Source organism: Alligator mississippiensis, chromosome 1 (assembly GCF_030867095.1).
Source record: "Alligator mississippiensis isolate rAllMis1 chromosome 1, rAllMis1, whole genome shotgun sequence".
In the NCBI taxonomy this organism is placed as follows: domain Eukaryota; kingdom Metazoa; phylum Chordata; order Crocodylia; family Alligatoridae; genus Alligator; species Alligator mississippiensis.
The window spans coordinates 321,535,338-321,562,398 of NC_081824.1; the positions used below are offsets into that span (position 1 = coordinate 321,535,338).

Below are 27,061 nucleotides of genomic sequence, written 5' to 3' on the forward strand. Positions count from 1 at the left end.
AGCAAACACATTTAAAGAATTTAACCTTTTTTTGTTTAAGTCTTCATATTATTTTCACAGTGGTTGCCCATCTTCTGTAGAATACATCTTGACAAGCATGAGAAATGGCAATCATCTAACCTTTATTTTCCCCAGTAAGTTTAAACTTAGGGCTCCCCCGCACCAAAGAGTGCCCAAGAAATATTTGCATTTATCCAATGGATGAAATGTAGTATTGCTTCACTCCATTACAAAACAGCTTGCTTTGCAAAGCAGTGCCAACTTTTTCAGTTACACTCCTTTGATAGCCTACGATAACAGTGTTGGTCATATTTTATCTGGACTGCAACCAAGGTTGGCTTCAGGAGTGAACAGAGCATATGTGACTACATGAGAGAAAGCATTATAAATTGTCTTTTTTTCCCTAATTTCTTGCAAAAATTAAAATATGACAAATCTGGCAAGCCTTACAAATCTACTAAAACACTGAACATTTGGGAAGACCTTCAAGTTAAATCTTGTATAAGCTCAAATTAAAATGCTTCCACGGAAAACTGATGAGCCATACCTGATCACAGAGAAAGGCCCCAAACTTGCGAACACTGATGCACACACCTGGCTTTCCTTACTGTAAGTAAAATCCTGGCTAAAAATAAATGGCAAAATTCCTGTTGACTTCAGTGGGGCCAGAATTCCAGGCTTTGCAGAACCACAAGCATAATTTGCAAGTTATGAATGCATCATTTCTAAAACCAAAGCTATGACCATTTCTCACTTGCAACTACCATTTTGTGTTTCTTGGGAGCAACCCCCCCTCCCCCCCTAAATCCACAATTTTTATTATTTTACAAAGTGATGTCTTCTAATATAATCCTCAGTGATGAATCAGACATTGTGCTTCAATTGTTCCATAAATATTTAACTAGATTTAAGGGCTACTTTGAAAGACTCCCCATGTTTAATTGAATAGGAAAGATTTTTTTTCTTCAGAACAATCATTGTAGCACTAAAAACAACTTACTTGCTCAGCCAATCTTAGTACCCCTATTATTATAAATCAGAGGTGCTCAACCCCAGCCTTCAGGCCAGATCCAGCCTATGGAGCCATGTCATCCAGCCCACAGGACTCCCCCAGTGGTCCAGAAATTTGGCAGCAGGGGAGTGGTGGCAGCATTAATTGCTGCTCCCCTGCTGCCAAATTCATAGACCTGTGAGGAGCCCCATGAGCCAGACAACATGGCCCTAAACATCAGATCACATTGGCCAGAACTGGAAGATGGGTGGCATGCAGCCAGATCAGGGGGCAGGGGATCAGGACCATGGGCTGGCTCTGTGCAGGATCCAGCCCATAAAATGACCTGGCGCTACTCATCCAGCCCTTGAGACCAGAAATTTGGGCACTATTGTTATAAACCAACAATATAGTGGTATGAATGCATACTTGCAATCCAAAGTATACGCAGAGCCAGGCAGGAGTGACACCAGGACCCAGAGCGCAATCTCAGTGTTAGGGGCAGGCAGGGTGGCACCAGGCCCCTGGGCCCCAATTTTGGCAGGAAGGTCCAGGAGAATTCCAACATGCAAGAGTGGCACCGGGGCCTCTGGGCCCATTCCTGATGAGAGGGGTTGGCACTGGGCCCAGGAGGCCCAATCCTGGTGTACAGGGCAGGAAAGCAGCAGTCCTCGGATACAAGGTCCAATTATGGGACGCAAACTTGATCCAGCCCACAGACGCCTCCCTACCTCATCTGGCCCACAAGACCAAAAGGTTGAACATCTCTGCACTAGCAGGAAATTCGGGATGGAAGCAGCTTAGCTGACTTTATTATTCAATTGTTTTGGGCAGTAAGTTCAGAAAAAAGGAAGGTAAAGTTGTGTGCATATATAGTTAAGTGAACATCCTTTCATACTGGAGCCACAAACAATAACTTAAATTCCATTGCTAACAAAAATGATCTGTCATGCCATATAAAGCAAATGACAGATTGCTACCAGATATTATAAAATATTCACAGTTTAGGCCCTAACATATATAAAAATTAATTATGCTTCAGAGCAGAAACAGATATAACAAAAAGAGCTGCGAAGCATGTTTCCCTTCAAGGCTAACTTAAGTGAGGCCCCTATTTCATGCCCCATCCTCATGGCCAAATGCTCTGCCCAAGAGTGGTAGTGATTTTCAGTTGAGTTAAGTAGTCTGTGCCTATGCAAGGGGACAGGCTACAAAGCTTGAGTTAGCGCAACTCGTTTGTTGCTAACACAATCACCTCATGCTGCTTCAGTGTTATTTTTTAGTATGGATGATCTCATCCACATTAGTTTAACTCAAGAAGAGTTGTAAATCAATGGCAATGTAACTCAATCAGCACCCACTGTCCAGATAAAACATTTGTTAAAAATTCTTGTTAAGTTAAAGGCCATCCTGCCTGCAGGACTACTCATTTCCCAGTGACTCTCACTTTGGTAAATTGATTCCCCCTAGAACATCTAGTTCTCCTGATGTCTAAATGACCTCCTGCTCAAAGCAGAACCATCCTCAACTAAATCATCCCAACCAATGCTTTGTCTGGCCAGGTCTTAAAAACCTCCAAGGATGGAAAGTCCACAACCTAAGTAGCCTGTTCAAATTTTCACTCTTAGTGAAAAGGTTTTCCTAATATCTAACCTAAACTTCCCTTGCTAAAACTTGAGACCATCGCTCCTTGTTCTGTCATCTGCCACCACTGAGAACAGTCTAGCTCCATCCTCTTTGGAACCCCACTTCAGGTAGTTGAAGGCTGCTATTAAATCCCTGCTCTGTTTTCTCTTCTTCAGGCCAGTTCCCAGTTCCCTCAACCTCTTCTCAAACTCAGTCATCAGTTAAAATCACATGCTCTAGCCCCCAAACCATGTTTGTTGTCCTCCACTGGATTCTCACCAATTTGTCCCCCATCCCATCCTAAACTTCAGGGCACTGCAACAATGCTACCAACTGTAGCCAGCGGGCTGGGGAAGAGGGGAGTGAAGACAGTGCAAATAATCATGGCAGCAGGATCCCAAACACTCATTTCCCTGTTGCTGCAGTACCCTTTCACCCAGTCAACGGAAGCCTGATAAGGCTGACCCCACAGCAAAGGCAAGAGTTGCTTTTTGCCACAGAAGGAAGCTGAACAGTCTTTGCTGCCATTTTACTGGAAGACATGGTAGTCCCAGATGACTCACGTGGAAGGGTCAGGCCAGCTCTAGGGAGGATAGCTCTACTTTAAAATGTGAGGCCACAGCTCACGAGGTACTTGCTTTTCTGGCACCTGTCTGCAACAATGTGGCTTGTCTTCAAGGCCACCACAGGCCTGGTTCTCACCTTTCATGCATCCAAAGACTGGCACAAGCAGCCAAACAGCTGCCCCTAGTTAGCAGCACTCAGAATGCATGGCTTGAGATAGCTCCCCATTCCCCTCCCGAGTTGTCTGTGCATGGGGGTGCACAGGAACAGCACCAAAGGGCAGGCAGAAGCAGCAACAGAGAAAAAACATACAGTTCAAAGTCTTCACCTGCAGGTCTCTGGGAAATCACCACCTACCACACTGGGCTTTATGAACCACGTTTTCTGAGGAGAAAAACCAGGAGTGCTGAAGGACTGAAGAGTGGGTTGGACTTAAACTATGTCCTTACACTGACCCAGTGTCTGCACTGAGAAAAAAAGCCCCAGCCATCTCCCTACTCCATTTCCTTCTTTTTTGTTGCCCACCCATTTGCTACTGCTTTTAATAAAGCGTTCTTATCTTTCCTAACAAGTACTACACATTTGAGTGAAGGTCATTGAATCAGCTTTCACACAATGGTGGGAATGAGAAGGTGGGAAGAGCTGGTGAGGGCCGGGAATCCAGAGACTTGACAGCTTTGCACCATGTGTTGGAAGGGCAGGATTAGGAGCTGGGCAAGCTGCCATCATCACTGGTACAAAGCCCTTATCTCCCATTCCAGGTGGGAAGCCAGGTGCAGTAAGGAAACACTCGGTACCTGTCACTAAGCCACTGAGCAATGAACAGAGGGACTGCATGAGGTGTTAAGTGGATGGTTCCCATAAACATTACTCAACTGAAAAGGAAAGGAGATGATTATATAGCATATGATGATAGCATGATCTCCGCTATGGACAGAGCCCATAGCACCTAGTGGCTTGCCACAAGGGTGAACCTGAGGCTCCCCCTTCTTTCCCGGAAGCATTTTCAGCTCCTAGCCAATCACCCATATTGTTTGCTACCTGTGGAAGGGCAATAAACAGCCTGAGCTTTGGGCTTCCCACCTTGATGTCAGTAAACTCACCATATGCAGGCATAGAAGGGATCCATGTGTTCCCTCACCCTGACTGGGTCTGTGGGACTAGGAGGAGGGCGCCCTCACTGGGAGTGATGCAGGCAGTGGTGGGAAGCTTGTGCAGACAGATGTACACTGCAAACCAATAGTGTGGCTGTCTGGAGGACTCAGGCCAATCACTATCCAACTACAAGACCCATCTCCACATCTGTGCCACTGTCTTGAGGCTGCAAGTCCTCAAGCTGAGTCAGTTCCACAGTCATCTCTTAGGTCACCCTGGGAGCATATGGGTCTGTGGGTCCTGCAATGACTGTGCCATTCAAATCCACATGTGAGACCTGGGAGAGACAGGCCATGTCTACCACATGATAGTACTGCAATTCATTCATGCAATAGGCACATGATGCCCTGAGTACACAAGACACATGGTTGATGTCAAAGACCTTCATGAACTGCTGCCTTAGCAACCTGCATTTTGAGTAACACTATGGACAGTCATCCATGGCCTTCCATTTCCACAGCAATCGATTCAGAGACCACCTACTTGCAGTGGCTGGAACAGAGCACCCACTGGTTCTCCAACTCTGCCAGGATGGCACTCAGGTCCACTATTTCACCCCAGTTCCAAAGGTGACACACTTGCAGGAAAGTAGACAGTTAGTGGGGCCATGGCATGAGCTCAGGATGTCTGTTCCTCAGAATGGCTCACATTCACAGCCAAGCTGACACTGACCTCAACCACATAGCTGATGAGCACATAAAGGCTGGCAAGTCAGCGTAGAGGGCAACGGAAGGGTAGACAAGGCCACCTGTGATGTCACCGCTGGGTAGTACAGCATGGCACCCAGGGTTCAGATGGGAGCAATACCTACTACAGGGGTGGGTAAAATAGCCGATCCAGCTGGCAGCCAGACTCCATTTCCCAAAAGCCCTTGCCCACATGGCTGGGGCCAGTCTCCATGGAGACCCCAGCTGTGGCTACACAGCAAGGCTGGGGCTACCACAGAGACCAGCCTCAGCTGCCCTGGCAGGGCATGGCAAATGGCTGCTCTGGAGCCACTGGGATTTTGCAATGGGGGCAGCTTGCTCCAGGGCCAGGGAAGAGCTGTGATCTGCAGCCTGCATCGCTACAAGATAGCATCAAGGGTCCTGAACCTGCCAGCACTGTCCACGGTTGATGGTACCACCTGCCCGCAGTGGCAGAAGGCCCTGCCTGAGTCCACAGCTGATGCCACCATGTCAAGAAGCAGTCCTGCCTGCCCAGCACAGTGGAAACAGCCCTGACCACCCAGCACCAGATGGTAGCCAGAATCAGAGCTGCCAGCTGCCTGTGAGCCAGATCCAATGAATGGTGGCCACGCATCCACAGGCAAGATCAAATCTGTTGGTGGGCCAGATCCAGCCATCCCAGTCAAGTCTAACCTGCTCTTAAAAATTTCCAGGTATGGAAATCCAACAACTACTCTATGTAGCCTGTTCCTAAGTTTAACTGCAGCCACAGTTAAAAAATTCTCCCTAATCTCTAAACTTTTTTTTTTCTGCTGCAGCTTGAGGCCAGTACTCCTTGTCCTGTCCCCTACAGCCACAGAGAAAAAGGCTATTCTCTTTATAATCTCCCTTCAAGTATTTGAAGACTCCAGACTAAACAGTTCAAGTCCTTTTCAGCCTTTCCTTATGAGTCACATTTCCCAAGCCTCTAATCATTTTTGTCACACAATGAATTTCCCATCTGTCCACATCTTTCTTGATGTATAGGGCCCAAAACAGGAGACAGTACTCCAGGTGAGGATTCACCAGCACTGAACAGTGAGGAAGAATCACTTTAATTTACAAAAGACACTCCTGTTAATACAGCCCAATATGCTGGTGGTTTTTTCAACAAGGTCATATTATTAGCTTATATGCAGTTTATGGTCTACTCCTGCAATACCCCGGTCCCTCTCTGCAGCACTGAAGTCTAACCAATAATCCTGATAATGAAAACAGAGTCAGTTATCAAAGCTTATTTAAATACTTAATATGTTTTTAAATTTACAACATAGTTTTAATAGTTTAATGATTTTAAGGTTAAATATATTTCGTTAATTTATTTTTAAAGTCATCTATGTCCTTTTTCAAGTATATGAAAATAAATTGGGATATGTTAGGCAATGAAGACATTCTGTTTTTAAGGTGAGATCTGAATGTAGAGGATACCATGCAGATGGAGAAAGTTTGTTCCAGACGGCCGACACTCCAGCTGAGATAGTTTCTACACCATGAGTGTTAAGAATGTCTCAAGATACCATGAAGAGGCTAGAGATAAATTAATTGAATCAGCTCTGAGAGAAAAAAAGTAATACAGGGAAAAATACATGTTCCCTGTTCCATTTGTACAAAAAAAAATTAAGCCATATTTAATTTGTACTTCCCTCTTTCTTTCCATTTCCTTCCAAAAACTCATTTTCAGGAAGAGTTCTTGTATGAAATTTTCAATAAAAAACAATGGGCCCAACTCACCTTTTCAAGTGAAGGGAATGAGTCCCAAAGTCACCCACAAAGGACAGTGACTCAGATCTAGGCCTTTGGAACATTGAATTTAGGAAACAGACAAAAAAAATCTCTACAAAGAGGGGCACTCCATAGCTCCCATCTAGGTGCCAGAAACCAGTTAGGAAGGTTGGGTATGTGTAGCAAGCACATTATACAGCTCCTAGGAAGATTATTTAGGAAGCAAAATGTATCTGTGGGGGATCTAGGTGGGACAAAGGAAGAAATTCTTTAGCCCAACTGGAGGTAGGGCTTAGATGAATGTATTTTTGTATAGGGAGGAATTAAATCCCTTCACAGAATTTAAGAGAAGAAATGGTCACCCTTAAGAAGGAGGCTGGGAGATTAACTTAGAAAAATAACTGCGTGTTAATAAACCACACAGTGGAAGGAAAGTAAAGAAACTGAGGCAGAGATGAGGAGCAACACTGAACTCAGGGAAACCCTAGTACACTAAATTTCTCAATACACACAATAAAAGTCCCTGTACAAAGTTGACAGAAAGATGCAGAATACACCCCTTCCATTTCTCTACCTACTTATGGTTTGTTTCCTGGCAGATAGAAAGAACAGCTACACTTGTAACTACCTGGGATTGTTGATGTTGCCAGCTGGAATGAAATGGAACAACCAACCAATAGCAGGTGCAAGTGTGTAGGAAGGAGAATAATTCCACAGGGCAAATGACAAAAGACTCACCTTGTGTTTTCTTTTCCACTCAAAGGCAGCAATTGATGCAAAAAAATCACTGTACCCTGTTCCTATGTCCTTAGACCAACACGGCTACAACCTACATCCCTGTACCCTGTACCTGAATTTAGTTCTAAAAAATGAAAAATCCTCAACAATCTTCTCTACCTCTATCAGGGAAGCTACCAAATTTGAGAGTGTAATTTCAGAAAAATGAAGTGAGATTCAGCAATAATAAAGGAGACCATAACTCAGTTACATTCCTTTTACAAAATGGAATGATACGCTTAATGCATGAGAAACCCCATCAAGGCATTAAGAATATGTATCTGTGTTTAACTTTATAACAGCAAAAATACATTCACTGATAGACCTTTGAATTCTAGTTCACCACCAAGATGTGAAACCTTACAATGCACAAAACAGTAGGCTCCCACTTTCCTCATTGAGCAAGTTCCTATCAGAGAAAAAACAGATCAATTATTAGCTATTTTGTCAAACAGGACTAAACGAGCCATTGGTACTGCAGCAGATCACTTACAGTGTTATAATCTTGGTGGCTTTCCAAGACAACCTTTTCTTGTGGCTTACTTAACATGATATGGAAGAAAACATACTGTAGAAGCTATTCATACAGGGGCGGGCAAAATATGGCCCCACCAACTGGCTGGATCCAACCCAGAGCTGCCCCTGCAGTGCTCCACATGGGGCTGAGCCCCACCTGCTCCCACCTGGGCAGCCCATGCCTCCACTCCCCCCAGCCCCAGCCCCAGCCAACTCGCAACTTCTGGTGGGTTGTGAGTTGCACGTACCATTCCCAGTGCAGCTGCAGCCAGCCAGATGTTCCTCTGCTCCCCTCACTTCTAGCAGAAGCAGCCAGACTGAAGCTCCCCCCCCACAGCAGCGCAGTAGGGAGCAGGAGCATGAGAAGTGGCTGCTGGGGTTAAGGGGAGCACAGCAGCACCTGGCCGACTGCAGCCACACCAGGAACAGCCCCATCAGAAGTTGCGCACGCTGCCTGGGGATAGCAGCCAGTTCTGCTCCCCTTGCCTCCACTGTGGCTCCTGCTCCTGCTGTACCATACTGTGCCACACCGCTCCAGGCAGGTGACTGGGGGAAAGCTTTAGCAGGAGACTTCTGCCTAGCTCATGGAGATCCTGTCCACCTTCCACTCGTTCTGCCTCCCCACAGGTGATCATCCAGCCAGGCAGATGGAAGGGGTGGAAGGCAGCTGGGAGCTGGAGCCAGAGCTCCATGCGCTGGGTAAGAGCCTCCCACTGAAGCTTCCCGCCTGTCTGCTCATCCAGAGTGGTGTGGCACAGCAAGGGCAGGAGCAGCCATAGAAGCAACTGCAGCTGGAGGTGAGGGAAGCAGAACAGCTCCGCCGACCCCGGCCAGTGCACAGCCCTGCCTGGCACACCATGGTTCTGGCTGCAAGGCCAGGGATTGCAAGGCGTGGCACGGGACCAGCCCAGCCTGGCCGATCCCCTCTGTGCCTCTTGGCCACTCAACAACAGGAGAAGCTGCTTGATGAAAAGAGAGAGATTGAAGGCACTGCTATGCTGCAAACTTCCACTGCGATTTAGGTAGGTCCCTATTCATAAGAAACTGCATCTTAACGCAAATCACCCACTTATTATTTGTCATGCCAGCCTCTGTTCTGTGGTGTGACGGGTTATGTGATGCCCTGGGGAATGTAAGGGTGTGAGTTCAAGGCTAGATGTGGGCTGTGGACCTTCAAGCCACCTACCACAGCATTCTTGCAAGCAAGTTGAGGAAGTACAAGTTGGATGAATGGACTGTGAGGTGGATAGAAAGCTGGCTAGATTGTCAGGTTCAACAGGTAGAAATCAATGGCTCAATATCTAGCTAGCAGCCTGTATCAAGTGGAGTGCCCCAAGGGTCAGTCCTGGGGCCAATTTTGTTCAGTATCTTCATAAACGATCCAGCCCACGGGAATGGAGTATCAGGAGCATTTGGCAGCAGGAGCTTCTCCTGTGCCACAGGGGGAGAAGCAACAACCCAAGTGGAGTCATTCTGGCCTGTGGCCTGAGAAGGTTGCGAACTGCTGATCTAAAGTGCAAAAAAAAAGTTACTGGACAGAGAAATAGTAAGGGAATTAAGTTGTTTTAGTTAATAATTCAGTTGCAACTTAGTCAGAACCTGGAGACTGCTCAGAATTAAAAAAAAAAAAGCTGTGGTGATAACAAATAAAGATATTAAAGAAGCTGGTAACAGTAGAGTGTGCTGAGAGTGATGTCATTACAATAACCAGGCTCTCAAAACTTATAATTTTCCTTAAAGACAGACAAAAGCTAAGTTGTTATTTGAAGGGGAAGAAAATGTATTACAGTTGCAATTACTAGCTGGGAACTTCAGTGAATACACCAACCAGTTACAAAGAGTCCACTTCACAGTCACGGTGTATATTTCTACCAATATTAGGCTCAGACTGGACACACAAAAATTCCATATCCCACTATTCATCTCTCAGTCACTTGCTCCCTGTTAAGGTTAACCTCCACATCTTCCTTTTCTTTTCAAATCACATGATACGGGCATCAACTGAAAGTCATCAGTTAAAGTGCATTAATCCCCTTGATTACCGTGGCTTTAGGTCAGTATAGCTTCACAAAAAGAAACTGAAGTTACAGTGGAGTAAGCATGCTAAGGAATGATAGGTCTAAATGAAAATCTAACCACAAACTTTGGTTATACTACTACTGTAAACTTTTCAAAGTTATTTTTAAATAACTTATTTAATAAGAATATAAACAAATTCCTGAATAAAGCATCAGACTTTCCCCTTCTCTTCCTTACAGGATAGAGTGACTTAAATAAAAATGATGTAAATCATAGAAAATGAGGGCTGGAAGGGTCCTGAGGAGGAGGATGGAGTTTCCACCACCTCTTTGGGTAGCCTGTTCAAGTGTTTTGCTACTCTCCTAAGTGAGAAAATTCTTCCTAATATTTAACCTAAACTTCCCTTGCTGCAACTTGAGACCATTGCTCTTTGTTCTGTTATCTGCCACCACTGCATCCCACTATGCTTGTTAGCCTTCTTTGCAACAAGGGCACGCTGTTTGTTGACTCATATTTAGCTTCTTGTCTACTGTAACCCCCAGGTCCTTTGCTACAAACCTGCTGTTTAGCCAGTCAGTCCCCAACCTGTACCCACACATGGGACTGTTCCATCCTAAGTGCAGGACTTTGCACTTCTCCTTATTGAACCTCATGAGATTTCTTTTGGTCCAATCCACCAATTTGTCAAGATCTCTGAATCCTAGCCCTAGCCTCCAGTGTATCCTACTCCCACCCCCCGAGCTTCGAGTCATCTATGAGTGAAAACTAGCTAAGGCTGCACTCATTGGTGAAGATATTGAAGAAAAAAAAAAACAGCCCCAGGACTGGCCCCTGGAACACTCCACTTGATACTGGCTGCTAACTAGACATTCAGCCATTGATCCTGACTATCCAGTCAGTTTTCTATCCACCTTACAGTCCATTCATCCAGCCCATACTTCCTTAGTTTGCCTTCAAGAATGTTGTGGGAGACCATATCAAAAGCCTTGCTAAAGTCAAGGTCCTCTGCTTTCCCTGCATCCAGTCATCTCACCATAGAAGGCAATCAGGTTGGTCAGGCATGACTTGCCCTTGGTGAATCCATGCTGACCGTTCCTAATCAACTTCCCCTCTAAGGACTTAGAAATGGATTCCTTGAGGATCTGCTCTATGATTTTTCCAGGGACTGAGGTGAGGCTGAATGGTCTTCAGTTCCCCAGATCCTTTTTCCCTTTCTTAAAGATGGGCACTATATTTGTCCTTTTCTAGTTGTCCGGGACCTCTCCTGATCTCCATGAGTTTTCAGAGATGATGGCCAGTGGCTCTGCAATCACATCAGCCAACTCCCTCAGCACCCTTGGGTGCATCACGTCTGGCCCCACTGACTTGTGCACATCCAGCTTTCCTAAATAGTCCCTAACCTGTTCCTTCGCCACTGTTGGCTGTTCACGTCCTCCGCAAACTGTGCTGCCATACGCAGTAGTCTGGGAACTGACCTTGCCTGTGAAGACAGAGGTAAAAAAGGCATTGAGTACTTCAGCCTTTTCCTCATTATCTGTCACTAGGTTGCCTCCCCAGTTAGTAAGGGACCCACATTTTCCCTGATCTACCTCTGGTTGCTGACATACTTACAGAAACCGTTTTTGTTACCCTAAACTGACAATTAGCCAGATTTAAAAAGGGATTGGACAATTCTCAGAGGAAAGGGGCACCAGTAGCTACTGAGCATGGGAATTAGGGATACAGCCTCTCAATCAGAACTTCCTGGACCTTAAATACAGGAGGCTGCAAGTAAGAGAGAAACAGTGGGGAAAAAAAACCCTGGGAAAAAAACCCTCTCCATTTCAGCATCCACTCTCTGCCACTGTGCAACTCTGGGCAAGATGGACCTATGGTCTGACTCGGTAAATGACAATTCTTATGTTCTTACCCCCCCCCCCCCCCCATTTCCCTCATCACACTTAATAATTGTGACTTGTGCGATGCCACATTTGAATGAAACTTGGAATGCAAAGGGTACAGATTTTAAAATGGTTTCTTATTAGTTAAATAAATCCACCATAAAAGTGAGCTGGATAAGTAAGACTAAACTATTGAGAATACATTTTATATTTAAAGCTGATAGGTTTTTTTAAATAAATGAAGACCTACCTATAGCCTGTGATTTAAACTGACATGTTTCTGGTCACCATATCCTACACTTTTTTTAGAACTGACAGATTCCATCCACTTACAACTCATAATTATTCACAGAATAGAAGAAGAAAACAGGATTTCCTGCTTTTTCCATTCCCAACTATTCCATATGAAGGAAGCGGTCATTGAGCTGACTTAGCTGAATAACATGAAATGAATATTTTCCTTGCACTTGCTCAAAAGGTTACTGCGGTCAAAAGCTAGTCGAGTATGTTAGAAATTAACAAGTTTCACCCCTTCCATAAGCCCTTATGTGCCACATACATTCAAAAATTTTACGCAACTTCTTTTCTGGATGTTTATGTGCTCAATATGTAAAAGTGCAGTCTGTTTGGATAAACAATATTTTCCTTAGGAAACGGACGGACTATGCTTTACCAAAAAGAACACTGGTCAATCCATAGCATAGCTTTAGAACAAGGATGCATACCCAACAAAGTTTTCATTGTACTGTATATAAACATTTAAAACTAAAATGCTTTACACAATTACACACTCCACTTTTCTAAATATATCCAAAACAGAAATATTTGTAATGAAAGTATCTAACACCACCTCTGTTGAAGAATTTGAGATGCTCCCTTATTCTTATCCCAATGGACTTGCACCTTCTGCACTTTCATGTAGCTATTTAAATCCTGGCTAGCCAATGGTTATCCTATCCAAGTAGGTAATGGCTGGCCTGGTTATGCCAATCCTCAGTGCCATTTTTGGAAATGCATTGGCCTAATTCTGCAGAAGTGATTAATGATCTCAGAGACTTCAATTCTGGAGTGGAAATCTGAGATACCATAAAGAAGCCAGGTTTTCAGAGGCAGGGTGCTGTGAATTTCTACTAATCAGATCTCTTTAAGATAGGAGTGGGCAATTACTTTGGCTGGAGGGCCACTTAATGAGTTTTGGTGAGCTGTTGAGGGCTGCACACATAAAATTAATGGTGGAAATATCACTTTAACAAATTATAGATAAAAAAGTCATATGCTTAAAATCAAACATAATCTATTATAACATATTTTAATATTATTTTAAAAGAAAAAATCCCCAATTTATTGGGGGGGGGGAGTTAGTAGGGTATACACAGGCAATTGCATAATAGCTCAAAATAAAGTCCCTCTCCCAAGGGAACCAAAACCAGCCAGCAGGATACTTGGCAAAGGGAGGAAGGCCCCAGCCCCAGAAGAGCCCTGCCATTGCCCAGCCACCTTCCTCAAATCACAAGGGAGCTCCCATTTCAGCCTGCCCCCCACAACGCACCTCTCAAGAGCCAAATGCATCCAAAATCTGCTTGCTCCCCACCCCTTCTCATCCACTTGACCCCACAAAGCCTGGGGAAGTCCAGCAACCCCCTCCAGCCTGCACCAACTCCCTGACTGGACCATGCAGGCTGTGTACACCCGCAGCCCAGGGGTCCCCCTTCTCCCAGGAAGAGCTCCAGCCCCTGCTGCAACAATCACCTGGGTAGACAGGACAGGAGATGCACTGCAGCCAGGAGGTGGCTGGGCTGGTTCATAGCACTGCATGGGGCAAGGCAGGAGGCAGGGCCAGGACTGGGACCAGGGAAGCTCTGCTGCCTCCAGGCACAGGTGCAGAGCACCTGCCACATGGTTTAAGCACCCTGAGGAGCTCTCACTGGGCCTGCGTTGGGGCGCTGTGGCCCAAGTGCAGCAGATGCCAGAACCAGAGCTACTGGGGCCTGAGCACAGTCTGTCCAAGGCCTGCCAGGCAGGCAGGGCTGCTTCTGCCCAGTGTGCCCTGCAGTGCCAGAGGCCAGAGCCAAAGCTCGTGCCCCCCACAGACAAGACAGAATCAACTGACAGGCCAGAGAATCAACTGGCAGGCCAAATACGATCCACAGGCTGTATTTTGCCCACCCCTGCTTTAAGATGTTTCATCTCACCTAAGACAACCAAAACCATTATTCACTTTTGAATTACTTAGTTTAAATTAGTTAGTTAGTTTAAAGTGTATTAAGGCTTTCAAATGACTGCTTTTATAAAACACATTTTTAATATTGCTCTATTTGAAGTGTCACCCTTTACCCATCTATCACAGTGGTTCACAACCTTTTTGGACTTGAAGCACCCCTCCATAACTTTTGAGTGGCACCAATTTCAAAAACTAATTTATGTATTACAGTGATCACTTTCTTGCAGAGGGGCTGGGCATTGGAAGCAGGGGATCCTCCAGACAGAAGTAAGCCCAGGCCTGTGCTTATCTCCTCACACCTTGAGGCACCCTTCAAAGGATCTGGCAGCACCCTAAAGTGCCCAAGCACCCTAGTTGAAAAAAAAATCACTGGTCTATCATATATTTGAATTCCATCATCTAAATTAATCAGATATGCATTTGCTCCTCCCTATTTATACAAAACAAAGTGCACTTATGCCATTCAAATGATAATACTTGACCTGACACACTGTTCAAGTGTCACACCTTATTAGACTTTTACTTCCTGGGCACAAAACATCTCACTGAAAATTCTTACCAGCAATAGTCTTATGAAAAACAGGAAGTTCTTTTTACAGAGACATAAGACAAATATATATCCACAAGACATAAATATTCCTATTTCTCCAAACTAAAGGCTTCCAATTCCTGAAAGCAAAGGTAAGCAATGTTCCTACATGACAACATGTACATAAGTACACTCCTGCGCCTAGTCAGAGGGCTGGTAAACTTTACATAGCCTAGTGGAGATGCCACTAATATCTATGATAACAGCTTTTTTGTGACTACAGTTAAACCACCTCCTATACCAGCAAGGACTCTTTTGCTAATATAAATTACATCTACACGGGAGACCTTGCCAACATAACCATTTCAGTTACAGGTACAGTTTTTCTATGCTCCTAAACAACATAACTATGTCTACACTAACACGTTTTGTTGATTGTTCCAAAGCCAGTTAGCTATATTATATTTTCAATGCCAAGAGAAGCCTAAAGCTATATTCTACTTAAAAATGCATGTGTACAGTGCTCATGATCAAGTATGAGATACAATTTGGCCAGAAAAAAAGAAAGTAGTTCTGCTTGTTTAAAAGACACATCAAGTCTCATCTTTTCCCAGTCAGAATACTTGCATTCTAGTTGCCACTATACCTGCTTTTCTCTATCTCAGGAAACTATCTTAAAACCAACATTCACACCACTACTGCATTTTCACTTAGGACATTATTCCTAAGGCTGGCATTTCAGCTTTACTGATATTTTTCAGCTGAAATACTAAACTTAGGAATAATTTTCAAGATTTATTCACATTTCTGCTAGTGACACTGTGTTTGATCAAACATCTCATAGTGACTGTAATAATAGGTCAAACATCTCATAGTGATTGTAACAACAGGTCAGCATAAAGATAAGCTAACTCACTGGGCAAGTCAAAGAAGAATAAAATAAAGTGTCCAAAATCTTCATTATTTATATGCAAACAGGACACTGACAACTTAAAAAAGTAGTGTGAGTGCAGCCACAACTTTATGCAATCAGCACCTGCATCCTTAGAGTTTCAAATAATCCAGTGTGATAATTCAGAAGTGAAAAATGGACTTTTGTTTGTAAACCATTACCTATGTATTAGAAATAGATTGCGTCTAAAACTAGACTCTCATAAATTATGAATTAGATTTAAAATTAATTTTTAATTTATCATGTAGAACAATAAAAGTATAAATTAGTAGAAATCAAATAAAAATTTCAGACCAGTCCAAAATGAAACCACATCCAATAGCTATTATGACTATCCTGTGAATCACACTAGTTGCTCTGAGTCTCTCGGAACAGACATGGCAACTCTTACACATATTTGACTCACATCTTGCCGTCTTCCAAATTCTCTGTTTAATCAAAATCCTCAAACTGACTAATACTGATAATTATTAAAACACACCTCCTCGTTATATAGCACTATATAAGTTATAGAGGTGCACCGATACATTGGTCCATATCGTATCGGCACGGATAAAAGAAAAATTGACATTATTGGCAAATGGCTTTTTCTTCATGTGGCCTATAATGTCGCCGATAAATGCCGTGTGGACAGGGCATTGGGGGGGGGGGGCAAATCGAGACTCCTGAGGTAAGGGAGGAAGTGTGGTTGGGCAGGCGCTGCTCAGCCAGGGCAGGGCGGGTCAGGGCATGGGACGAAGCTGTAAGCGGCTCGTCTGGAGGGTGCAGGGGGTACAAGGGCGGATCCCGCCACTGTGTGTACCCCGGAGGAGCCATGGGGGGGGCTACAGCTAATTTTGGGGTGGCTGTAGCCCCCCATAGCACCCCACCACCTCCACTGTCCGCAGGCCTGGCCCAACCCCCCTCCCCCCCACCAGGAGAAGCCCAGTGCTGCCCCTGGCCCCAGCCCACAGCAGCAGCCCACCCTCACCCCCCACACAGATCAGGGGGAACACACCCCCCATGACTCCCCCAATGCACGTACCAGCAGGATCCAGGCCCCCCTCCCCATGCCCCCCGGACAAGCCAATCCTGACTCCATCCCATGTCCTGCCCTGCCCCAGCTGGGCAGTGCCTGCCCCAGCTCCACTCCCTCCCTCACTGCAGGGCCCTCGATCTGCCCCCTTCCCCCTCCTTCCCCCCCAACAGACTTATTGGCCAGATGCTGCTCTCCAAGCTGCCAGGCTGCATATCAGCAATCGGATCAGTGCCATCAGTATTGGCCCCAAAATTTTTTACTGGGGCACCCCTAATAAATTATATAGTTTTTAACACCATGCAAATGCAACAGTCTTATTACTTTACATCTTGAACTAATAACATTTTTGGCTCAATACAAACAGCAGACACCATATTCAGTACTTGCTTACTTCTAAAAAAATCGGGTCATACTTGACTGACCTGTCAAGAATTAAATACTGCAGAACAGTTATAATAGCCACCTGTTGCACAGGAATTAATATGCACAGTATCTGTATTTCAACACTCAGAGAGGATAAAGCTGATGAAATGTTATTGACACTTTGACAAACTTAGTCATTTGTATACTTTTAGAAAACCTCATCATTCAATTTTTTTTTTTAACTGTCATACCAAACCAGAAAAGCAGTTTAGTCTAATATCAGTTTCCAATGGTGAACAGAACCAATTACTTTAAAAGAAGATGCAACAAAATGCACAGAGTACAATAATGGAACCAACTACCTATAGTGGAAATATCTCCAAACCAATATCACTTCGTGGCTATCTTTTGCTCAGAAGCATAATAATCTCTCTCTCTTGCTGGCAAGCACCAACTACCAATGTTCTGAATAAAATACCTATAAAATACCCTTTGGGAGATTTTATTATGAACTTGGCCTCAATAATTCCATAGAATGAGGTTCCACAGGTTAACTGTACATTGTGAGGGGGGGGAGAGGGGAAAATTAGAAGAATAAGGCATTATGTTTAAGCTTGATAATGTGAGACAAGAAAAAAAAAAAAGGATGCTGAAACAATTTTGTCTGTTCCATGCACTGTTTTCCATGCTTCTAGCTGCTTTCTACAACTAAATTCTTATCTTTCCTGATACAGAAATCTTGCCCTGATTATCACTTGTCACAAGTCTCATAATTTTTTTATTTTTTTACATTTTTGAGATAGAATGAGCAGAGCTGAACACAGTAAGTCCATCCTAACATTGGGCATTTTGGAGGTTTTGGGGTTGTGGGTTTTTTTGGCAGGTAGTGGAGAGGGGGGTTGAGTTTTGGACCTACGCACTCTGCTAAGACTTGTACTGAGTTTCCTACAATAATACCCAGATTCTTTCTCAAGTGGGTGCAATTAAAAGAGAATTCAGCAACATGCACATAGAAATAATTTGTACTATTTCTCCCAACATTACTTTGCATTTGTAATTCCTGAATATCTTCTATTCAACACTGTATGCCCTGTTCATTTAGTTTTGTTAGAGACTTCTGATGTTCTTCAGTATCCGCTCTCGATTAAACCTCCTCGTGTTCCATCTTCAGATTCTGTTCCATCACTATATTCCTCCATTTTTGCATAAAAATATACTTTAGCCACACTTCATATACACTTTAAAAGTTTTACAGTAAATGAGAGAGGCATGATTGAACAGTTTGCATAAATAACAGTTTTGTTCCCATCATATCCTGTTCAGCTAGATTCTTTCTATTTTTAGTTATCATGTCAACCATTTTTCTAGTGCCAAAATAAGACCTGCAGGTCTCATTCCTAAGACCATCTCTAGCAACCTTTAAAGAAATAGGCACAATATTTGCTGTGCTCCTATTCCCCAGCAGAGTAGCTGATTTTAATGAGAGATTTTACTGCTAGCTTCCAAACTCTTGGGTGCATACCATCTGGTCATACTGACCTTGCTGCTCTTGGATTTCTGAAGTTTATTCCAGCATTTCCTCTTTGGCACTCCATTCTCTGGCACTGTTTCATTTCTGCTACCTACTTTTTTCTTTAAAAAAAAAAAAAAGAAATAGAGAACTTGAATGCTGCCATTTTACCCTAGTTTTTCTTACCTACCTGATGATTTGGAGCACATGTATCATGCCTTTCCTACTGGTTTTGCTTAGCCCTTGATAGAGTCCTACACATCTGACACCTCTTTTTTTTTTTGTCTCCTGTTAAACAGATCACAGTATTCCAAGCAAGAAAAGAATTCTGTTTAGACTCATGTACGTTATTCTGTGACTAACCAGAAAAAAAGTCATTGTTGTATAAAATAAAGCTTCATTCTCCCTCAAAGGATCATTCCTATGATCCCACACAAATCTGGAAAGAAGAAATTAAATTAAGGTGCAGATGTACTTTAGCTGTGACACCCATGGGAGCTCCTGTTGACATAAGGGACTGTGAAGGCATACTTCAAGGAATGGATTTGGTATTTGGCTGTGTTGGTCTGAGACCAAAAGAAATGCAAAACTCTAAAACTCTTGGTTCAGAGATGATCCCTTTTATTAGAGCAACTAACCCCCCTCCCCATATTTTTTTTTTTTTGCGATTTCTTAGTTGGTCTAATAAAAGGCATCATCTCTGAACCCAGAGTTTCAGACTTTTGCATTTCCTGCAGGGAATGCTTTCAACATACAGGGGATTTCTAGGTGGTGTGCAGCTGCCAAAATGACCCTAACGCTACTTCTTGCCACAGTCCACAGCATACTGGCATCCTTGGAAAAGGGGGAAGGAAATAGCGCTGTAGCTATTCTTTGTGTCTGGACTAGATCTCTGAGGTTACCACAGCAAAAACTGTGGCTGCTCTAGCTCAAGCTAGGGAATTCTACATTCAAGATTACCTACAAAATCTGGACAATCCCCTTGTGGTCTGAGCTAAGTGCAGCTTAACTGTAACCCATGTCAGTGTGAATCCAACTCTGCAAGACTCTTACCAAGCAGTGACAACCACCACACTAACTCATTGAGGCAGCAGCACAGAGATTCTGGCATACTAAACACTAATCACAAAGGGCTTCCATTTCTTTCTTTTTTTTCTTAAATAAAAACACTTGTGCTCAGACAATTAACTGGAAACAAGCAAGTTATCTATCTCAAATTCAAGCTAGCCACCTCTTCCTAGAACAGGTATTTCCTATATCAGTGGCAAGCAGATTTTGTGTATCACTGTTGTCTTACATTTGCAGCATTGCTAAAATTCTACTCTTCACACAAAAACTGATCAGACTGCGTGGGGCAGAGATGATTTAAAAAGTGAATAATTCAGAGAAACAACAGTAGAGAGGTTTCTTGTGACACAAATTCCAGTTTCCAATGGTGAACAAAACCAACTGCTTCAGAAGAAGGTCTAACAAAACCTGTAGACACTTTTTCTTTATATTTTTTTTTCTTACAGTTACACCCTGCTGTTAAAAACTTTTGATGCTCCTGGCTTCAAGTAGCACCAACACAGATGTAACTGAGAATACAATAAAAAGAATAAAATGTCCAGAAATTTAGGATTCTGACATTTAGAATGTATTGTCATTGGCTGAAGGAAAAAAAGAAAGTGAGGAAGACCTCCGAGGAAAGATACTTTAAAACACAAAAAGCTACATTTAAGTTTGATTCCTGATTGATTACCAAATTTAGTTTTTAGTTGCATCATACTTTAATTTTGTGGATTAATGAAGCTGACATTGTTATTACTAGGGATTATTTTACTTAATTATTTTGTTGTTGTTGTTGTAAACAAATATGATAAAGACACAAGAACCAATTACATCTACACAGATGGCTCCCTTCTCCATTAAGTTCTTAAGTTTGGTGTAGTTTTATTTCCTTTTGAACTCTATAAATGCCCCAGAGATATTGGGAATGAAAATAAAACTGGTCTGAATTGTTCCAAGTTTGGTTGCAAAAATCACCATTACAAGACCACCAGTCATAACAGTTTGATTCCAGCAGCAGTATCAGGCATTAAGTTAGGAAAGAGACACATGCATTGCATTGAATTCAAGAAGGGTCATCAAAGGTTTTAGGGTCTATTTGCATGGATCCAGTTTCATGATGCAAGTTGAATTACCTGAATGTTATTATCCATTTTAATGTATCACCTGAAAACCCTGCTCACCGAAAAAGACAATATTATGTGAGGTGCTATACAAAACACAAAACAAAGTACAGTACTGAGTACTGCTCAAGTAGATACAAAGTCTCCCTATGTATCATAAGGACATGGGAGAAATCCTGAAACGGCAAACAAGTGAAAATAAGAAAATATCATCAGGTTATAGCCACATCCTACAGTAAAAATAATAAATGACTGTATGGCACTATACTATGTCAAAATAAGAGCTATAGAATAAAGCTACCCAATGGATAGTATTAAATATGTACAGATATGAAAAAAACCTATAGGAGCTTTTAAATAAGCTCCTTAACCATTTTTTTAGTTCTCTTCCTTCTCTTTCCAACATTAGTAAATTTAAGGCCCTCATCCTATGATAAGATCTGTGCAGATGAATCCTTTCCTGTGCTCATAAGGCACCCCCCTGAATCATGGCAGATCCACTTAGGATCAGGGCAACAATTTGATTCCCAAGAGCGTTACTATAGTGACTAGCAACATTCTCCCTCCACATATCAGATAAACATCATCCTCAGAAGGTGGGGGAAGGTTTGGTCACATAATTACCCCTATTTTAGTTCAACCTGCATATTATGTAAATCTAAATATGCTCAGTAAAAGGACTGGCAGTTTCCAGGGCAACAGGACTTTTAGCGCCTTCATGCCTTGGCCAGTTATACCTGTTCCTCAGCCTAGCCTTGACCCTTTTTGTCTGTTTGATATATAGAACAAGGACTTCTGAACAACAGTATTTTTAAATTCTTGTGAACAAAATAAGAGTTCAGTATTATTCTCTCAGTTTAATTAATTGCTAACACGTTACTTTGATGAGTTAATCAAACTTTTGTTTCACAGAAGGAAGAGAACTAAGATATATTTAACATGTCCAAGGCAAATTTCTTAAGAGCCTGAAACTGGAAGGGATTTCTTGAACCACAGAGTTCAGTCCCCTGCATTTGCAGTTGCTGATTTACTACAAACCCCAGCACAAATCTACAAACAACAAGCCCCAAAACACCAAGAATGGATGCAAAAGGCAAAAACAAGGGAAACAAAGGCACTGTCAATGTCCTGCCGCAACCATGACAGGAATGTGGTTAGTTAATACACGCTAAAATGATTCAAGAAGAGGTCCGTGCTCCATGCTACAGAAGAAGGCAACACTCTCACAGTGCATAGGGGAAACAAATTCCTTCCTGACCCCAAATTTGGTGACTAGTAAGACCACAAACAGAAGAGAACAACCCACATGCCAACATCTACTGGGTTTCTAAGTACCAACAGGAGTATAAGCACACCCCAATCAAAAAATTCCAGCCTTAACTGTAAACAATCCCAATGCATCAGTGAAAAGCAGCGAAAAATCCCCAAACCCAGCATTCTTCATGACAAGGGGCCAGAAAAAAAGATAAATTAAAAAATTCTTCCTGGCTCTCAGCAGATGGCTACCATCAAATACCCTGAAGCCTGGGACTGCCAAACACCTACCACACTGCAAGTTACGTCTATCCTCCAACATGGAGACTGCAGGTGACCATTAAGATTATCCTGTCACAGACAACTAACTTCATATTCTTCCTATACTAATCAAATTCCATGTTAAAACTAGTTAAAAGCTGAGCAAAAAATATAAATATAAAAATAAAACTTATCAGATGCATCAGAAAGCTCTTCCAGAAACTTATTCCACTGATGGCAAAAAACCTTGTAATTTTCAGCCTAAATGTATGTCCACACATTATATCACTGTGTATACTTTATATTTATGTAAGCTAATGTCCTAATACCAAGAATTTGTTGAAGATAATAAAACATACTTAGTATAATCCATAAACTTTACAATATATAGCCATTGTTAGAATAGTTACTGATCAAACCAACGTAAGATGGTGTCTTGCGATATTAATGATAACCCTGGATGTGTTTACTAACAAGGTAGACAATATGTAAAAGTAAATAAGAACAATACTGCCTGTGCCTTTCTCACAAGGGACTACAGATAATAGTGCATTCACCCGAACGGATCCCAGATGACTGTAAGCTGATATGCAAACAATATGTCAAGAGATCACATCTCCACTACTATGCAAATCAGAGGATGAACCAGCAACTACCACACACTGTGTTGCAACTATTATGAGCATAAGAATTGCCATTTACTAGGTCAGATAATAGGTCCATCTTGTCCAGTGTCCTGTCACACAGATGTCCCCACTTGGCACACTAGTTATTAACCTTTGCCCATCACCCCTGTCCCTGTTTTTTTTTATCATTTGTCCCAAGGAATCACTTGTTGCCTTAAACCGGGAGGATGATAGTTTACCTGGTGGGCCTAGGCCCACAATCCCCTAAGGCAGCAGTTCCCAGTGCAGTGCCCACAGGTGCCATGGCACCCCCTGAGGTTTTATTCAGGTGCCTGCATGCATTTTCATGATCAGGAAAAATCATTATTCCAACCAAAAATGCTGTCATATTGGCACCCACTGCTTTTTCTTTGACACAAACCTTGGGAACCCATGCCCTAAGGCAACAAAAAGGCATGTCACACAGGTGTCCCTCCTTGGTGCAGTTGTCACGAGCCTTTGACCTTCACTCCCATCCCTGATTTTTACCATTTGTCCCAAGCAATCGGTTATTACTTTCTCATTCACCTTCTTCTCCAAGAAGGGCTTATAGTTTCCCCATGGTGGGCACGAATCCCCAAAATAGCAAATAGGCCTGTGTCACAGGTGTCCCCCCATGGTGCACTTGTTATGAAACTTTGACCCTCACTCCCATCCCCATTTTGTTTTTCTGTTGTCACAAGTAATCAGTGATGTGCCCTCATCACCCAGGGGGGCTTATAGCTCTACTTGGCCCACTGTCCCAAATGGCATATCAAAAGGCCTGTCACACGGGTGTCTCCCCTTGGTGAACGCATTTTGAAGCTTTGACCCTCACTTCTGTCCCTGTTTTCTTTAGTTGTCCCCTGTAATCACCTGATGTGCACTTAGTGCCACTCTCTCCCAGATTAAAGTGGGCTTTTAGCTTTACTCAGTGGGCAACAGCCCGTGCCTGTGTCACACAGCGGCAGAGAGTGGATGCTGAACGGGACTATGAAGAAGGTATGACCAGGTTTTCGTTCCTCTCTCACTTGCAGCCCCCAGCATTTAAGAACCAAGAGGTTCCAATTCAGAGGCGGTACCCCCAAGTCCTGTGCTCAATAGCTCCTGATGCCCCTTTCCTCCAAGAATTTGTCCAGCCTCTTTTGAAGCTAGCTAAGCTGGCAGCTTCCTTAACACCTGGTGGCAAGGACCTCCACACTGGAAAGATGTGTTGGGTGAAAAAAGAACTTCCTTGTGTTCACTTTAAACTTACTACCTGCTAGTTTGGTTTTGTGACCCTGTTCTTCTGCAAAAGAGAGTAAAGAATAAACCGTGATTGACTTTTCTCCTTGCCATTTCGTTTTGTGCGAACCTACATCACATGTGAGTGTCCCTGTCCCCGTCCCCTGCCCCAGTCTCTCTTTCCTTAACTGAACAGGCCTCACCTCTGTAGCCTCTACTCAGATGGAAGTCCCTCCATTACCACCAACCCTCCCAGAACAATTTCAGCAACATTACCACCACCTTAAGTTTCAATGCTGAACTGCGATGAACATTTCAAAGACAAAACTGTCCTTGCCCCCCAAAAAAGGAAGAAAAAAAGAGAGAGAGAACTGCCACTTACTGCTGTAACACACCTCAAGGAGTTTATTGTGATAGCTAGGTTTCAATCCTGTTAGACAACAGGTAACACCCAAGAGCTGCGCCTTCAGCCCCCACCATACTAAAACAGTCACAGTCCAGCTTAGTAAGAGTCTAGGAGGAAGGTGCCAATACACTAAAGCCAGCAAATGCCCCCTGCACAGCATAAAAACCTCCCAATCCTCAGTCAACGCCTTTCCCTGCAGCAGCTCTTCCCCAGCACCCTGGCTCAGTGCTGCGCAGAATCCTAGAAAACATTGGTTAGAAGGGACCCAAGGAGGTCATCTCATCCCACCTCCCGCCTCAAAGCAGGACCATCCCCAATGAGATGATCCCAGCTGAGACTTTGTCTAGCCAGGTCTTCAAAATCTCCACGAATTAAAAACATCAAACTTTACAAAATTCTCACACTGCTATACTAAAAACCCAGTATACGTCCACCCAGAACAAAAACAACCCCGCCCCCCCAAAAAAAACAACCCAACCCTTTGCATACTGACTTCCATTCCACCCAGGAGAGTGCACACAACACCTCTGCCTGAAGAAGGGCGTTTGTGCCTGCAAGCTTGCAAAGAACAATTTTTTCCAACTACTGAGTTCATCTCATAAAAGATATCACATCTCCCCAAAGAACATTGTCTGCTTAAGTCCTGAGACCCACTTGGTGACAACCAAAGATCGACCAGCACTAACAATATTTATACACGGGAGGCTTGCCTGTAAAAAAATAAAACAAAATAAAATAAGTGGCATGGGTTCAGACTCAGCAAACGCTGGCACCCAGGCAGCAGGATGGGATGGGGCGGGGGAAAACTAAGTTATGGAAGGAAGGGCTGGCTGGGGAGCGAGGGGCCACAGGAGGCCTTCTCCCTCTGCCCACCCTGCCTTGAGCCAGATGCGGTGGTGAGGTCCCTTCCAACCCTCCTTCCACCGGATCCCATGAAGATGGGAAGAGCCGGCTTGGCTGGGGGATCCCCCGCCTCCCCCTTCGGCACCCCAGTGCAAACAACTTCTGCAACTCTCTTCCCCAAGTTGCTCCCCCCGGGCCCGAGGGGCGGGAAGCGCGGGGGCGAAGTTGCAGCCCGGCGCCCCGCACTCCCCTACCTGGTGCAGCGCGTCGGCGGGCAGCTGCGATGCCCTGAACAGCTCGGCCACGCCGCTGCCCCCCGCCGCCGCCTCGGGGGCCGGGCCGGGCCGGCAGCGGGCGAAGAGCTCGGCGTAGCACTGCTGCTCCGCCTCGCTCAGGGGCAGCAGGAGCGCCGGGGCCGCCGCAGCGCCCGGCTCCATGAGGGCGGCGGCGCTGCAATGCAATGCGATGCGATGCAACGGGGAAGGTGCAGCCCGCGGCACTCCCCCGCCTCCCCGCGGCTCTGCAGTGGCCGCCGCCTTCCCCGCCGGGCACGCGGCTCGGCCCGGCCCGCCACGGGGAAGCCACGGGTGGCTGGTGCCTCCCCCTGTGCCTGGTGCTTGTGCCCCCACGCTTGCAGAGAGCGATCCCTCCAGCTGACGAGCTGGTCTCACCAAAGGTGTCACATCTGCCCACTGTCTCCTGCGCATTTGTAGGCTCCCCTCCCTGCCCCTGGGCTTCAGAACAGCTTCATTGACCCCCTCTGCCGCCTGGCTTCCTCTCGTTAGGGCTTCAGGAGCTCTGAACCCCTAGGCTGTCCACATCCTGGAAAATGGGAGGAAAAACACTGTTAGACTCTCCTTCTGCCTCAGTGGTGAGGTGTATGGGGTGCGCGTGCACCCCCCCAGAGTGTCGGTGCACCCTGCCGGGCCGCGCTCCCCGCATAGGCAATGGGCAGGCAGGAGTGCCTGTGCCCCCCTGCAAGCATCAGCCAGGGAGTAGGGGTGCTGGATGAAGCACCGTGGCACTTCTGGGAACACCGCAGCCGCTTCCTGATCCGCACAATCAGCCACAGGAGGATCCCTACCCTGGGTCAGCAAGATTGGCCATGAGGGACCCCCCCCACTTCTGTCACTGACTGGTCACTGGGGGGGCACGTGCCCCCCCCTGACTACAATGGTCGCTCATGCTCTGCCTGAAGAAGGGTGTTTGTGCCCAAAAGCTTGCAAAGAACAATTTTTCCAACTATTCAGTTGGTCTAATATAAGATATCGCATCTACCCAAAGAACCTTGTCTGCTTACGTCTTTAGACCCACGCAGTGACAACCAACAACCCCAAAGATCACCCAGCACTAACTATTTATACACGGGGGTGAGACCAGCTTGCCTGTAAAAAAAGTGGCATGGGTAAAAAAAGCAAGCACTGGACCTGTCTGCACTAACCCCTGGGCTGTCCACGTTTAGAGTCCTAGAAAATGGGTGGAAATTAGTTAAACTAAATAAGATAAACTAAATGAGGGGACCTCAGGAGGTCACTCAGTCCAGCACTCTGCTCAAAGCAAGACTGCTCCCAACTAGATCACTCCAGACAAGGCTTTGGCCCAGGTCTTAAAAATCTCCAAGGATGTTGATTCCCCACCCTCCCTGGGTAGCTGGTTGCAGTGCTTTACTATCCTCCTCTTGAGAAGGTTTGTCTTAATACAGGTTTCC

The 27,061-nt window shown here is 44.5% G+C and overlaps 1 protein-coding gene across 10 annotated transcripts in view; it reads right to left on the reverse strand.

Annotated features, from left to right (window-relative positions):
* Positions 1–25,827, reverse strand: part of REPS2 (RALBP1 associated Eps domain containing 2) — a 149,936-nt gene extending 124,109 nt beyond the window's left edge. For 2 of the 10 annotated variants that reach the window (XM_019495047.2, XM_019495048.2), the window contains exons 1-2: positions 25,608–25,819; positions 18,580–18,672 (exon numbers count right to left, since the gene is read on the reverse strand). In XM_019495047.2, coding sequence (XP_019350592.1) covers positions 18,580–18,672; positions 25,608–25,790 — 276 coding nt within the window. In that variant the 5' untranslated portion in view covers positions 25,791–25,819. Of the gene's footprint in view, positions 1–18,579; positions 18,673–25,607 lie in introns of all 10 variants that reach the window. The other 8 variants (XM_019495052.1, XM_019495051.2, XM_019495059.1 and 5 more) reach the window with 6 other exon arrangements.
* Between the last annotated feature and the right edge of the window lie 1,234 nt (positions 25,828–27,061).